Source organism: Talpa occidentalis, unplaced genomic scaffold (assembly GCF_014898055.3).
Source record: "Talpa occidentalis isolate TD23 unplaced genomic scaffold, MPIMG_talOcc4v2.1 talOcc4.14, whole genome shotgun sequence".
Taxonomy (NCBI): Eukaryota; Metazoa; Chordata; class Mammalia; order Eulipotyphla; family Talpidae; genus Talpa; species Talpa occidentalis.
This window is the reverse complement of record NW_023601433.1, coordinates 73,766,716-73,783,248: the sequence shown is the minus strand read 5'-3', so window position 1 is coordinate 73,783,248 and position 16,533 is coordinate 73,766,716. Positions and strand designations below refer to the sequence as shown.

The window sequence follows — 16,533 nt, the reverse complement described above, 5'->3', positions numbered from 1 at the left end:
CATTTTACTAGCCGTTGGCCACACTAGGGTTTGTCAGATTGAGGTGAGGCAGGCCTACAGTCAGAAACACATGAGCTTTCCCTCTCAGTCCCCTTGCTTTGGCACTTGAGTGGACGTTGGTAAGTTTGCTGTTTCTATCAGCTCCTGTTTTTATCTGAGGCAGGGACAACATAGGTAAGCAAAAGTTATAATTAATCCCCAAACAAGTATGAGTATTAAATTTTAGATTTCTTTCATCTTGTCTTCTCTTTGTATTTGTCAGAGTAAAAAGCAATCAGTAAATTGATTGCTTTAATTTTTACCTCCATACCACTTTGCTGGGATATGGATTGATGTCATGAAGTGACCAAAAGGCAGGAAGGAAAAGGTATTTTGAATAATTTACAAAAATGTTGACAGTTTCCTCACTTTTACAAGTTGGTACATATTTATCCTTAAGTTAGTTTTAGAGAAGTCAGGTGGGACTCAATGCAACCATGACCTTTTGGTAAGGTTTGTCAGAGAACTGGGGAGGGCATCTGGTACAGATTGATGCCTTTGACCCACTGGTTCCCGAAAATGTGTTCCCTGGCCAGCAGCAGCAACAGCATCTAGGAACTTGTTAGAAATGCAGATTCTCAGAACCGCCCATCCCATACCAACTGAATTAGAATCTCTGGGAAATCTGTATTTTTTGGCACTGTTCCATTTTGATAACTGCTTTTCCCTCCTTACGAAAGATTGTTACAGCAAACTAACTAATGATAGTTGTGGTAGAGTCTGTTCTTACTGTGCCCGTTAATAGAATTTTTGAATTTTGATATGTAGTCCTTGACTTGAATTTTTCTTCTAGGTTTGAATTTGGTATTTCATGTTTTTGTTTTTTTAGTCTAAATGAGATGATTTGCTATGCTTTAGTCTGTATTTGATAGAATTTGCCATTTTCAGCTTTGAAATGGGCATGTCTTTGGCAGTATTTAAACATTTCTTAATTGTTTCATAGATGGAGTTTCATAAATAAATGATTGAACAACAATATGTGGTATAGAAGCATTGACATCACACTGAAACTGTATAGCCTTCGGAGAATTAAATCCAGGAGAGGGTTTAGCCCATACTGAACAGCTGTGCAACTTCTTGAAATCTAATTAAAATGTTTTCATCTTATGTTTGTCTAGGACTTAAGAAGTTGCAAGGACTTTATGATGTATCTTTTGGATTAAATATAGGTCAGATACATTTTACTATGTAAATCATCTCTCTAAGAACTACCTGAAAATAATAGTGACAGATGTCTGTTCATTTGGTAGTGTCCTTCCCCCTTTTATTATTTCCAGCTACAAGGGGTAACAAAAGATTTCTTGATCCCTTAAGACATCTGATTTCATGAAATACTGTTTTGTTTCTCTTTGTCATTTGTAGGTACATGGTTTAGATCCAAATACATGGAAAACTGTTGAAATTGTTCACATAGATATTGCAGATCGGAGTCAAGTTGAACCAGCGGTAAGTATTACATAATGCTTGATGTCATTTTAACCTGCTGCCTCTTACATGTAAAAATTATATCTTCCTTACATGACCTACATTTTCACACCAAAATGAACCTTAAACTTAAGTCTGGGTCTGTGCAGCACAAAGAACAGAATAGGAGAGAAGGTGATTTGTTTACCATGAGCATTTCACTTTTGCACATTGACTCCAGTGCCTGGCACCTATAGGGGTTTTTCAGTGGGATAAAATAAAAGCAATATTTTCTTTAAAAAGGATTCTCCTTGAACTTCTTTAAATAATGTTGGGACCTTTATAAGATGTAATTAAGACTTTTATACTTATAAGGTGTAATTTAATGTACATACATATTTTCAGTAACCATCTAGGGCTAAAGTCATTTGTGGAAATTGATGATAGAATATCAATTTAACAGTTGATAGCTTCTTGTTTTGATTTTTTCTAAATGTATATACTTGTGTGGCTTTCTTGCAATTTGTAAATATTAACTTGTTTATGGTGTGCTGGGTGCTGTTTTAGTTTTGCAAGGCACAGTTGTGGACTTTTTTGCTTGCTCACATCATCAGAGACTCTCTTCCTTCTGGTTTAGAGAGCTAAAGCTTTTGGAAAGAGACATCCTTTGTTTTGTTGTGGTAAAGCACAGCATGTTCAGTTAGCATCCTTTTCCATTTTATTTTCGGTGTTTATTCCCTGAACTTGAGCAGTGTTGTAAGCCGACCAGAAGTATTCCAAACACTGTCTGATTTCACTGTTGAAATTCGAAGATAAGCCTTCTAAAACAGAGGTTTCTGACCTTTGCTCAGCTCAGAAATCACTGGTGTTGGGACTGCCCACAATGGCCTGCTAGCTGGGTCTTTTTCCTGCTGGAAGTAAGTAGTCCTTGTCATAGCAGTTCTTTAGTTGTGCTATGATTTGAAGTCATTTCAATATTAGGGATTTTCCACCTGTGAAATTATATAGGACCTTTTTTTTTTTAATCCTTAGAAGTGAGTTACATTTTGTAACTCAGTTACATTTTGTTTTTTGTTTTTGTTTCTTGTATTTGGTGTCTTTTCCAGCCACGATTTAATGTGCATGAAAGAATGTCATAGAAAGAAAAACCATTAGGAATGACTAATGAGTAAGTCAGTTAAAGGCTAGGTCAGATAGCTTGAATGCTTAGAGCAGCAGGTTGCAAGATAATGCCCAGCAGCAGATGACACACCTGGACTGGGTGACCTGGGAAGTTTGTGAAAGTTGGACTGGCCAAACAAAATGATTCAATCTGTGGCTTCTAGGATTGCGTTCTGTGTTATTTTCCAAAAGAGTACAAGGTATCTTGGGTTTTGCTGGGTGCGTTAGAGTGGTTCTTTGTTCTATCCTTGGGCTAAAATGAACAGTGTTTGTAGGCCTGAATGCAAGTGGGAAGAACATATAAGATAAGTTGTGCAAGAACTCTGAGGCCCTCATTCCTATTTCTTCCACCACAGCCTAGGCTTCAGAGAGGAGAGAAGGCACACTGCTGGCTTCTAGGACACGTTTCCAGCATTGGAGATAGGTGCTTTTGGTGTGGATACTGCACATGAAGAGGCTGAATAGGTGGTTCTACATGAAGGTGGTGGAAAGATAGTGAAGAGAGAATGGATAGGTTTCAAAAAGGAGGGTCTGCATTGTGAGTCGATGTAGCTATTCCCAAGAATTTATATCCTGGGACTAGATTAGATTGGCTTCAGGTTTGAATTCCGAGGTTCTGAGTCTTGGACAGGTTACTTAACGTATCTGTGCCTGTGTTATACTGGTTAAATTGGTTAATTATCTTGGTTAATCATCAGGATTAAATGTGAGCACTTAGAGCATTGCCTAGTTCAGTGTTTGCCATTGTTTGTTATATTTAGCTATTGCTGTGCAGGAGTTCTGAGAATCTATTTTCGCACCAAGCATAGTTTGCAGAGTGAATAGGTGTTCTTATATATAAGTGTGTGGTTTTATTTTTCAGTGTTAATAGCTCCTGTTTTACAAGTTAACATTTTAAAGATTAGTGAGGTTATAAATTTAAAGCTTACAGAATCCACAGTACCTTTTTTATTGTGATAAAATGCATGTAAATAAAATTTCCCATTTTAACACCTTAAAAATGTACAATTCTGGGCCTCCCTGGTAGCGCAAGGGGTTAAAATGCAACCTATGAAGCTATCCGCAGCCACTGCAGAACAAGTTCAATCTCCGGCCAGGGAGCTACCCACATGGTGCAACAGACCTCTCCTGTCTTGCCCGCTGTTCCCGTCAGCATTGTATTTCAGTCAGTCTGCCTGTTCTGTTCCCCATTCTGTCTCTGGTGAATCCTCTTACCCCCTGCACTCTGGCCTGTACCCCAGTTCTTGATGCATAAATAAATAAATCTTTAAAAAATGTATAATTCAGTGCATTTTGTACATTCAGAGTATTGTACAATCATCACCAATGTCTAGTTCCAAAACATTTCATCACCCCAAGAAGACCCCCTGTACTCAAACAGTCATTCCCTTACTGCACCCTCTCCCCAACCTTTGGCTACCTCTAATCATTGTTCTGTTCCTGTGGATTTACTTGTTTTGGGTAATTTCTATAAATGGAGTTGTAACAATACATGTCCTTCTGTGACTGACCTCTTTTTTTTTAGCATGTTTTCAAGGTTCATCCATGTTGTGGCACATGACATCATTTCATCTCTTTATTTGACTGAGTAATAGTCCAGTGTATAAATGTGGCACATTTTGTGCATTCATCCACAGGTGGACATTTAGGTTGTTACCACTTTTCAGTGTTGGGAATAGTGCTGCTGTGAACAGATGTATCACAGATTTTTATGTTTTTGCTCAGTTGTGGGTACTGAAAGCACAACTGATAACATGCAGGAATTCTTAGACTTTTTGTTAATGAAAAGGCAACCAATACCTGTACATTTTCTACTATAAAAAGGGATAGGGGAACTCTGTGCAGTAGGAAGTAATGGTCCCCTTGATGGTTTTTAAGCCTAGACCTGCTATGAGCAGAGCATTGAGCTGTGTAGAGGGGTGGGAGGCAGAGTCATGGGGCCAGACACCCATTGCACAATGAAATAGGCAAGAGGCTGAGTGGGGCAGGAACTCTAGATCTGCCCTGTCCTTCTGTACATTCTCATCTGTCCATTCTGTTGGCACAGATGGTTGCCCCTACACTTGCCCTTTAGGCTCCGCCCCATCTATTTGGCCTTGATTAGTTAATGTTTGTCTTAGGATTAGTTTCCTTTGCAAACACCTGTTCCACCTGGGCATCCTTACTTCTTACCAGGTCCATTGTGGATTTCTGTTGAGCTCATTTATTCATTTGATTCTTGTATGCTCCTTAAAAATTCTAGTCCATGGTATTGAAAATAGAAAGCTTAAAGAATGCATTTGCAGTTCTAAAATGGCAGTGTTGGGCCTCCCCAGTGGCACAGTGGTTAAGCGCTGGGTTGCGAAGCTGCCCGCAGCCTCTGCAGCGCCGGTTTGATCCCCGGCTACCGGGGGAGGGTCCCACATGGTGCGCAGACCTCTCCTGCCGCCTCCTGCTGCCCGCTGCTCCCCTCAGCAGTGTACTTCGTCAGTCTTCCTGCTCTGCTCTGCTCTCTGCTCTGACTCTGGTGAATTCTCTCGCCCTCCCGCGCTTCTGACTGTACCCAGTGCTTGTATAAATAAATAAGTTAAATAAAAAATAAATCTTTAAGAAAAAAATAAAACATATTAGAAATAAAAAGTATGCTGATCCTTAATAAAACTCTTCCTAATAGAGAAAAATATTTAAAAAAAAATAAAATAAAATGGCAGTGTTGTAGCAGTCAGCAGGTACTGAGTGCCTGCTCAATCTGTACAGCCGGTGTAGCCTTGCAGTAACTATCTAAGATTGGCATGGCAATGTTAAGAATCGTTTGCTATTTGGGTGAGAAAAACCCAGTACAGTCATGTATCCCTTAACAGCAAAGATATATTCTGTGGTTGAGTGAGTTCCCTGTGTGAATGTCATAAAGTACTCTATACAAACTTGGTGGGATAGCCTACTGTACACCTAAGCTGGATAGAGAGAAAACTTCTGTGTGTACAATTCATTGTTGACCAAAACATCATTATATGGTGGTGTACAGTGAAGCAGTACATAATTGAAGCATAATTGTATAGCGAAGCAGTTAACAAATGGCAGAAACTTACACATGCTTCAAAGTGCTGCAGGAGTTCAGAGAAAAGAACAAATGATCTGTGAGAATGAAAATATAAAGACCGGAGGGAAAAATGTGATGCGAAGATGAGTAGAGGAGGATTTTGATGGAGCAGTCACCTCCGTCCTCATTTTTTCTCTCTTAACCATATTGCCCTGACATTATAAATTTGTTTATTTCATTCTCTTTCCCTCCCAAATAGAAATTGAACCTCAGAGGGAAGAATCTTTGTACTATTAACTTTTGTCTCCCCACTTCCTAAAACATGCTTAAGATATGGTAGATATTCGGTGAATGCACATCGAGTGAATGAATTGTAGGCAAACAGTAAAATAAAGGTCCAACGCTGAGGGAAAAGTTGGAATACTTTTTAAAGTTGAAGGGAACCTTTGCTATCCATTCTTACTGCTTTTAAACTGTTTTTGCATAATCTGAAGAGTTTCTTGGAGCTCAATCAAGATAGTTGTCAGGATGGAATGACTAGAAAATGGGACTGATGAGTTGCTTTTGTCCCCCTCGCCCAGCACATTTCTGCTTATCTGAGGGTCTTCACCATAAGATTTACTTTGAACACATTGTTTCAGAGCTGCAGAAGGTCTGGTTTCTGGGCCAGCCTCCCTGTTTTACAAGTGATGACTAAGCCCAGAGAACTAGTTTTTCTCAAGACCGTTCAGCCAATGTAATAGTAGAGATTCTAACTTTGCAGCTAGTGTTCTTTCTCTGATTCTTGTTTCCTTCCGAGCGAAGGCCCTGCTTTGTCATTCTTCAACTTGACACTGGAGTACTATTTCCTCTTTTTAAACCGATCTGCCACTTACTGTGTCCTCTGCTTTTCTGCCCCAGCCTACTGCTTGTTCTGACCTTCTCCCTCTGGGGCAGCTTCCTCTCAAAAACCTGTGTGTATTTGAGGCTATCGGTCAGATTCCACTTATTTCCAGGCGATTTCACTGATGTTGAAATCAGTCTTCTCCTCTGCTGATTTTCAGCTCATTTCATGCTGTGTCTCTGTGCTCAGGCACCATCCCCCTTTCAGTCAGGGTACTGCATAAATACTTGGTGAATGAATCTGGTCAACTTGAGGATAATGATGAGTAACCCTTGAGTCTGGGTTGGTGAGGAGTAAAGACACAGATACATACATTGCCTGTAGGAGTGTAAATAGGTATAATTTGTGTAAGCGGAATTCCAACTGTACATGCACTTAGGCCCAGCAGAATGACACTTCTAGGAGTTGATCCTACTCAGTTTAAACCTATTATTGGAAACACTATGACATCTAAATGTTTCTCTGTCAATGCGGAACTAATTAAAAGCATTATGGTTCCACCCGCGTGAAGTTCTGTACAGTTATAAAAAGGGAGTGAGCCCTATTTGTGCTGATAAGAAGAATATGAGTAATATGCTTCCATCTGTTGTGTTTTGAAAGGAAGAAAAACACATCTATTTGCTTATGTTTGCTTATGGTCACAGAAAATGCATACGATGCTAATGATAAAGTTAATTCCCTCTTATGCAAGGCTTCACTTTTTGTGGTTTAGTTACCCACTATCAACCATGCTCTGAAAATATTATGTACAATAAGATACTTGAAAGACACCACAGCAACTTTTATTAAAATATAGTTATAATTATTGTTTTTATTAGCTGTTGTTAATTTCTTATACCTAATGTATAAGTTAACTTTGTCATAGGTGTGTATGGGGGTGGAAATCATAGTGTGTATGTGGGCATCCTCAGATTAGGGGGACCACTGAGCAGTTTCTTCTAGAACAAGGAACTGGGTGGCTGGAGAGTTTGATGCTGTGGAAGAGTCAAGCTCTGGCTGGGATGTGTACAGTGGACTGGGGGAGGTCCTTTTCTCATTGTTAACAGTTTTCCGTTGCTGCATGACAAATCACAAATTCGGTGTCCATGTAATGTAACCTAGTCAATGGAATGACCACGTGCCATTTTTCCATAGTCTGTTGGATAGACACAGGTCACATGTTCCACCTTTACTCAGTGGTGGAGAGTATATAAAACTGACTCATCTGGTGGGGGGATTTATCGTAGGGTGTCTGTCATATCAAAAGTCAGTTTTAATACCTAAAACTTGCTCTTCAAAGATTAGAGTGATACTAGATTTGGGAGCTTGGTAATTGTGAATGGGCCAACAAGGCAGTTTCATTAGGGAGACTTTCGTGAAGTCTCCAATTTCAGACGTGGCACCTTAACAGGTGTTTTAATCTCAGCCTAATTCATTGATACTCATCTTGTTTCTAATGAACTTTGTTTTTTCTTGAGTGAGACAAATTTTTTAAAGCTTCTTAAGTGGTTGTATTTCTTTCCTGTATGTTAATTACTTTAAAAGAAATAAAAACAGTTACATTAGTATTTTTGAGAGGTAACCAGGTCTTCTGCAAAATTAGGACAAATGTGAAATAATTGGCAAGTTTAAGAAACGGAGAATCTAAAGGTGAAACAAATCATTTAACTCCACCTGGTGGAGGGCTTCTGTCACTACAGATAGATTTAAAACAGTCCCAAACACTTTAATTCAAAGTGTCTTAATTATTCTTAGGATTTAACTCTACATTGGGTTTCTGGTGTCAGATGCCTCATATGCCACTATGTGATTAGACCTACTTTGTAACTGAATACTTGGGTAACTACTTTGACATATTTACGTAATCAAAGACTGACATTTGTCACAATAACTCTAGGACCAAGGATTTATTGTAAAAATATGTCAGAGTGATCCACTGGAAATCTGTCTAGGACTGTTACTATAGATACTGTTCTCTGTGATTTTCTGTTAGATACATCATTGCTTAATGAAACAAGTTGCAGTCTGGAATTTCTTCTTAAATGTCCCTACCCAGTTTCTTTTGTCTACCATGCAAAACAGATTTCCTGTTGCAGGGAAAAGAGGCATTCTAGTGAAATGCTAAGGTGTTATGTCCTTGAAGAAGGAAGGCTCCTTCTGCTGGCATTCCAGCAGCCTCTGAGTATACGATGTTCCAGCAGAACATTCCACCTCTTCCCCCACACCCACCTGTCCCCTCTCCTATTTCAAATTTAGCCCAGGTATCACTCATTAAAAGCTTTCTTCAGTAAACTGGATAGCCTATAGGGAACTAGACTGTGCTCTACTCATTATTTTTGTTTTTAAGACCTAGCAAGCTGTTCTGTGCCTGACATGGAATGAGCTTTTCAAAAAAGGTTTGAAGGAATAAAGAGAAAACTTTTTTTTATTATCACCAGCGTTGTTAGCTGTCATCTTCATGGTGTACATTACATCTCTAGTATTTAGCTACCTTGTAACTGTAAGACTGTACCTTTTTTAGCACCTTTCTCCAGTTTCCTTTATTCCCATCCTCCACCTCTGGTAATCACAAGTCTGATCTCTTTTTCTGTAAGTCAGGGGTGTTGTGGAGGGTGTTTGTTTTGTTTTTTAGATTCCACATATAAGTGTCAGATCATGTAGTATTTGTCTTTCTCTATATGACTTGTTACACTTGGCATAATGACTTCAAGATCTGTCCATGTAGTTGCAAATGGTAGGATTCCCTTTTTTAAAAAAGCCTGGATAATATTCCATCGTTTGTGTGTTTATACCACAACTTCTTTATCCATTCAGCCATTGATGATCACTTAGGTTATATCCGTATTTGGACAGTCGTAAATAAAGGTACTATGAACATGGGGGTGCAGATATTTTTCTTGCGATAAGTGTTTTCCCAAAAGTGGATAGCTGGTAGTTCTATTAATCTTCCATAGTGACTGTACCAATTTGTAGTCCCAAAAATGATATGCAAAGGTTCTGTTTCCTCTACATCCAAGCCAGCATTTGTTATTTCTTACCTTTTAATAACAGACATTCTAATAGGCTTGAGGTAACAACTCACTGTGGTTTTAATTTGCATTTCTCAGTGACTAATGATGTTGAACATCTTTTCATGTGCTTGTTGACATTTCTTGTACTTTCTTTAGAAAAGTGTCTATTTAGGTCCTTTGCCTATTTTTCAATTGGGTTATGTAGGTATTTTCACTTTTGAACTTCTAAATTCTTTATTTTGGATATTAACCCTTTATATCAGATAAATGGTTTGCAATTTTTTTTCCCATTCTGTCGGTTGTCTTTTCATTTTGTTGATGGTTTCTTTTGCTGTGCAAAAGTTTTTTGTTTGTTTACTTTTTATTTTGTTGGTGATTCTTTAGTTGTCTTATTCAAGAAGTTGTAACCAGAGCCCATGAATAAGAAGATTCTTCTTATTTTTTTCTAGGTATTTAATGCTTTCAGGTCTTAAATTTAATTTACTCTCTTTCAAGTTAATTTTTGTGAGTGGTTTAAGATGCGATTCCAGGGCCTCCCCTGGTGGCGCAGCGGTTGAGCGCTGGGTTGCGAGGCTGCCCGCAGCCTCTGCAAAAAAAAAAAAAAAAAGATGTGATTCCATTTCATTCTTTTACGTGTGAATATTTAATTGTCCCAGCACCATTTATTGGAGAAAACTGTTTTCTTTGAGTATTCTTGACTTCCTTGTCAAATACTAGCTGACTGTATACTGGGGTTTATGTCTGGGCTCTCAGTTCTGTTCCATTGATATGTCTGTTTTTATACCAGTACCATCCTGGTTTGATGACTGTAGCTTTATAGTATAGCTTGAAATTGGGATATACAATACCTGCTTTGTTCTTTCATAGGATTTATTTCACTTCTCAGGGTCTGCTGTGGTTCTGTATAAATATTAGGAGTGTTTTTCTACTTCTGTTAAAAAATACCACTGGAATCTTGATAGGGACTGCACTAAATCTATAGATGGCTTTTGGTAGTATGACATCTAACAATATTATTTCTACCAGCCTGTGAACATGAGTATTCTTCCATTTACTTGTGTCCAATTTCTTTACATTTCTACCAGTGTCTTGTAGTTTTTAAGAGTGATTTTATCAAATAAATAATAAACAGATAAAACATTATTTCTTTCTTTATTAACCCTAGATGACAAAGTATATATGATGTACCTTTAATTCTAAAAATTGAGTTTTAAATGAGCAAAGCCTTTCTATCAGATTAAAAAGTGTTTTTAGTTAAGATTAAATTGTAGTATGAGTCAAAGTGTAAAACACCAGAATATAAGTTTTAAAGTTTTTAATTTCTAAAGTTGAGAATTCTTTAAGTATCTTGATGAAATCCACATGCCTATCTTCAACTCATTTCCAGAATATATACAAATGAGTCAGTTGACATCTGCTTTTGCTTTTTTTTTAAGGTATAAATTTGAATCTGGCCGCTTTTAATCATCTCCAGCACTTTGTCTAAGTAGCTTTCCATGATTTGTATACAAAAGTCACTTCCCAGGAGAGGAAGACTCTTTAAAGTGTAAGCCGAAGTGTACACACGATTAACATCAGAGAAACCTTCGTTTTTGGAAGTAATTTGAAAGAAAATGAGCACAGTTTAAAAAAAGAAAAGAAAGAAATTGGAACCACATTTTTAGGTATTTATGGGCAACCAGAAAGGATTGTATCAGTCTTCTTCTATAGTATATACTTCCCCTGTAATACATACTACGGGACTTTATTAAAATTTTGAAATTTTTTTTAAAAGTAGGAATAATGTTTAAGTCAAAATTTTAAAACCCTTAGGTCTAAAAAGAATAGTTTAACATCTGTCTAATTTTTCTAGATATCAGTAGCAAGCAAATGTTAATGATATGAAAATATTAAATTGTTTGAGACCTATAGTTTTAAAATATAGATCTGTTCCATATTAAAATGCAGTAAACTTAAAGAGGGTATAAATTTTATTTCCCTCATGTTTCAACATGTCAGAGTGTATTTGTGGTGAAAGATTTTTGCCAAATAAGGTACTTCAAAACCAAAAGTTCCCAGTTTTATAACTATGGTGGTATTTCACTGAAGATGGTATTCCTAAAAGGGAGAGGCACAACCTGGAAATTAGGGTACTGCCGTATTGTGTCTGAGTCACAGATGGGGTGTGCAGGGTGTATGCTCTGGTGGATAGGATCCTTCATGGGGATGTCCTGGCAGACTTGGGGGGCTCTTTTAATATGGGTGACCCAGTAAGCTTGTGTTATTAAACTAAAGCACAGATTTCATTCATGCCACTTCTCCTTTTGCCCTTTTTAACCCCCTCTGCCCCAGTTGTCACATAACCCTCATGCATACCTGCCTATTAGTATAATTGCAATTTCATATTTACGCAGAATCTCCATCCTTTTTTTCCTGTCCCTTTCCCCACTTGCAAATCACTCTTGGGGAGAGATGGGGAAGGTTAACTCATAGTATAGACTCTGCAGGCTGCAGCTCTGATGCCAGCCCTCACATAACCAGACTTCCCTCATATGATGTGGGTTTTGGACTCTGAATTCTTTGCCCTTCTTCTTTACAGCTGAGCACTTTGGAACAGCCTTTTCAGGCAAGCTCCAGGAACAAAGTGTATCTACTCACTAGTCACCAGTCTTTCCTTTAATCCCTAGGGGACCCAGGCATTTGCAAGTGGGAGGATGAAGCTGCTGATAACACTTATTCTCCCTCATAGTTCCTGGAGTCACTTCTGCTCAGTTCACTCACTCAGCCTTATCCTCCTTATTTGGTCTCCTTTGAGTATATCTCCACTGTGGCTGAGAAGCACACAGTCTGTGATTCCCACTTGTGAGCTGGATCTGTACATTGGTCTAGTTCCCTGAACATTCTGAAGAAGAGATTCTTTGGGCGCCCCTGAGACCTTGTAGGGAGCATTGTGGCTAACTCCCAAACTGACTTCTCAAGACCTTAGCTAGGACTCAAGCCAAATCAATCACTTGAACCCCTTTTCCTTCAAGGGGTTCAAGTTACGGAAAAGCAAATTCTTAGACCCTTCACCCTTCAGAATCTGGGCTTCAGCAGCTCTGTCCAGCTCTTCAATATTTGGGAAATGCTCTGTATACTGTGAATGATGAGGATTGTAGAGCGGGAACCCTTGTAGGATTTTGAAAGCAGAAGGCATCTCACTTGAAAGCCATGGTTCAGCAACACTCATTCCAACTTTTATTTCTGCTGTTACAGAATTTTAGCCCAGCGAAGTGCTGTGAGTTTTCTCTAGCCACATAACCAGTGGAAGGGGAGCCAAGACTCAAACATAGAGCTGCTGATACATTTTTGTCTTTCTGGAGCATCTTTTACTCAAATGCTGTTTCATTCTTGGCAATATGTTAAGATAATTCTTCATGTAGCTTAAACAAGGAACCACCTACTCTACTGTCCATCTTCCCTGGTCTCCCTGGAATACCAGTTTTTTTGTTGTTGTTTTTTTTTAATCATTGATCGCCTCCTTGATTACCCCTGCATAACTACAGAACTCATATTTTGAAATTTACATTTATGCAATAGAATAAAAATATTGGAGATCCTAAGATGTCTTTTGGTGTAGACACTTGAGACTATCACTCATATTTTCTCATTTATTTATTTAACGATTATTGGAAACTGGTATTTGCTCTGTGTTGGTAAGTTAAGTATAGCCTCAGATAAAGGAAAAATTGTATCTGTCTGAAGAGAGTACAAGATTCCCAATCAGTGAACAATGTTAAAATGTTTCTAAATGGATTGGAGTTGAGTTTTTTCCAACTGTTGCTTGTGTAGGATACCTCTGCCAAAGGGCTTTTTCTCACAACTGAAAAGGCTCCAGGCTATGACCACAGTAGAGGTTCAAAGGCTGATTAGAGCTGAGAGGTTTGGAGCTTGTTGCTTTACTAAAAATAAAGAGCCGCTGCCATTTTAATTGCATTATCAAAAGACAATGGTGGGATTGTTGGGCTCCCACTCAGCTGATGCTGTCCTGGTTTACTCAAGGAGTCTCTGCCCTAGTAAAGACAAAGAGTCTCACCAATAGTGTCTGCATCTGAGAGAAGCTGCTTCCAAGTGGGATGTGGATAGGGTGAGCTTCAGTAAACCTGGTGTTAAAGGGAGTGTGAGATTGTTAGCAAAGTGGAGGACTTGAGTGCTCTCAGTGTTCCAGTGTACCAGGAATGTTACAGTATGTATTCATAAAATACTCGTTCAGGTTCTTATTGCCAAAAAATAAAGTGCTTGCCTAGAAGTCCTATGATAATCTTTGTAAGATGTGATGTCAGTGAAAATGAATTGGGTTTTTAAGTTTTGTGGTTTTTTTAAACTTGTTCTTTCCAGCATTGACCATTTATTTGTTCTTTGGTTATGATCCATTTGCTGTGTTTTGGTAGGCAGAACAGTGGCTCACTACAGTTCAGACCAGATGCACATTAAGCTGTACCTGCTCTCTGAAATTGTGGTTGCCTTTGAAAATGAACAAATAAGACTTGACTTTACATGCATTTAGATGTTTTCATTTTGAATGTGCCATTCCATCATTTGAATGTTGAAAAATCCGACACTTTCTAATTGTTTTAAACTTTGAATATGGATGTTTTAAAGTTGCTGATTTTTTTAAAGATACTTTTCATAAGTGTCATCCTTTAAAAGCTGATGAAACTTGACTAATGTATTTAGGCATGTAAGTTTTGGTTATACCTTGTGTACTAAGGTGTAGTTTAGTACTTGTTTCTTGTGTCTAGGAAGGATTTGGGTATATCTTTTCTTTTGAGCATACATTCTGGGGGACAGTGTCCAGATATATATTTGAATAGATAGTCTTGGCAACATCATTTACTGCATCACACTTAGAAAAAAAATTTAGAATTCTGAAGAAATAAAAGTGATAAAATATGCTTTCTAAATAATCTTACTAGTTTTTTTAATTAAAACTGAAATGTAGCTGGAAGCAATTAAGAATTAGATGAGAACATGTGAAATTGTTACTATTTGTCAACCTTTGAGCTACAAAAATGATGTGTTTCTGAACCTAACACATCTCCCTAATTAGCCTACCATAGGTGAAAGCCTAAAATGGCCAGCGCTGCGCATTGCTCCTGATAGTCTCTCAGACAGCTTTCATTTCATTTGCGACGTTACTTTTCCTCCATCTGTTGCCTCTTACTTCCTAAGAAGGGCTTTCTGCTTCCCAGAACAATACAGTGGCTACCCAGTTTTGTAGCCCCTGAGAAGAGCTTTTGTTTATTAGAAGTCTGTGGCTGAGATCCAGCAAGTTTGAGGAGAGCCTGTAGTTGCCAAATTCTTTGTGATCTTTTTGGTGTGAGCAGACACTTGATCTAGTAGAGTTCCTCTTCCTTTTACCATTAAAATGAAGCTAGACATTCATCTCTGTCTTAAAAGTTTGTTGATTTACCTCTGGTTATGTGAGAAAGTCCCCAAAACTCTTAACTGAACTATGAGTAATAAAGATGTGAGAATTGTGACCCAGCTCCTAACTTACAATTAAGTTGCCTCTTTGAACTTAGGTGAAAAACAAATTAAACAGAGGTTTTGAGGTAGCAATGACTTTTTCTTTACCTTTTCTCAAGAAATGCCCACCTTTAAGATCCCCATATAATCTCACCTTTGCTATGCTGTGAAGCAAGCTATTGTCAAGATTCCTTTTGTAGTGAGTTATAAATTTGTCCCCATCCTCAAAGACATTATAAATAAATGTAAGTATGGTTCCTATTAAAAAAATATAAAAATGTTTCCCACTTTGCTGCCTTACATGGTCAAGTACTTTCAGAACACTTAAAGATTTGCATCTAGTAGTGAATTTAGAGAATGTCCCATATAGTTCAAGGCATAGTTGGATGGTAGTGCCCTCTTGTGGGAAAACAACATATTGCTTATTTCTTGCTTGCTTAAATCTCAGCAGATTTTTAAATTTCTCTTACAAATCTGCATGTCCAAGTATATTTTGCACAAAATACTTTTTCACTGGAACCCATTATTAACTTTGTGTTTATTTCCAATCTTTTCCTTTTTTTTTTGTTTATGCATATAAGAACTGGGGTCTAGGCCAGAGGTACAGGGGGTGAGAGGATTCACCAGAGACAGACTGGGGAACAGAACAGGTAGATCTACTGAAATACACTGCTGAGGAGAGCAGGGGGCAAGACAGCAGAAGTCTGCTGCACCATGTGGGTTAGCTCCCCGGCCAGGGATTGAACTCCTGCAGGCAGTGGCTGGTGATAGCTTGATAGGGCCTAGACTTAACCCCTTGCACCACCAGGAAGACCTTCTCTTCCATGTTTTAAAAGAAAGAAAGGGAGAGTGGTGGTGTTGGTGGGGTGTGAAGTAGAAACTCCAGTTTCTGGGTGAGAAGAAATTTCTCTGGTAGGAGTTAGAAAATGTTTTTTGAGCAGCTAATGGCAGATTTTTAAGGAAATGAAACAACTTCAAATTGAAACTTTAAATGTACTCATTATAAAAGTCCCTTTTCAATAATGGAAACCTTAAGGTTCTCAAGGCTGGGAAGGGAGCAAATATCCTTTCAGGTACTAGAGTCTCATCAAATGCTCAAGTGTAAATCTTCTAATAGTTTTTCAGTGAAGTATCTTGGTTAGCCTAGGTGTCCAGAGAGCCACACCTGAGTCCCAGCTCAGCTGCTTAGCACCTCAGCAAGGGATTTCACTTCCTACACCTTGTGGTGATGGTACCTTTATTCCAAGTTTTGAGGGTTAAATGGGAGAATGAATGTGGTCCTCTACGTATGTAAGTTATTCAAAAATAGGAGGAATAATGTTGATTAATTGGACTTTGCTCTCAATTTTAAAGAAAAAAAAGTGTTTACCTTTTTTCAGCAATTGTTTCCTATTTAGTGTTAGATTAGTGCTGATGGTTAAATGGGGGTCATAGGATTTGGCCGCAGCTGTGTCTGAAGGCCAAGTCATGAACCAACATGGACATTTTACTGGAAAGGACTCACACTGAATTTTCATTATGATGCTGCCCTCATCTCCACCCCCTTCCCT

General features: G+C 38.3%; 1 protein-coding gene across 1 annotated transcript in view; it reads left to right on the top strand.

The window, feature by feature from the left end:
* The window catches only part of PITPNB (phosphatidylinositol transfer protein beta), a 63,648-nt gene that overhangs the window by 19,249 nt on the left and 27,866 nt on the right, over positions 1 to 16,533 (top strand). Inside the window, exon 7 of the mRNA XM_037510795.2 lies at positions 1,402 to 1,485. Coding sequence (XP_037366692.1) covers positions 1,402 to 1,485 — 84 coding nt within the window. The remainder of the gene's footprint in view (positions 1 to 1,401; positions 1,486 to 16,533) is intronic.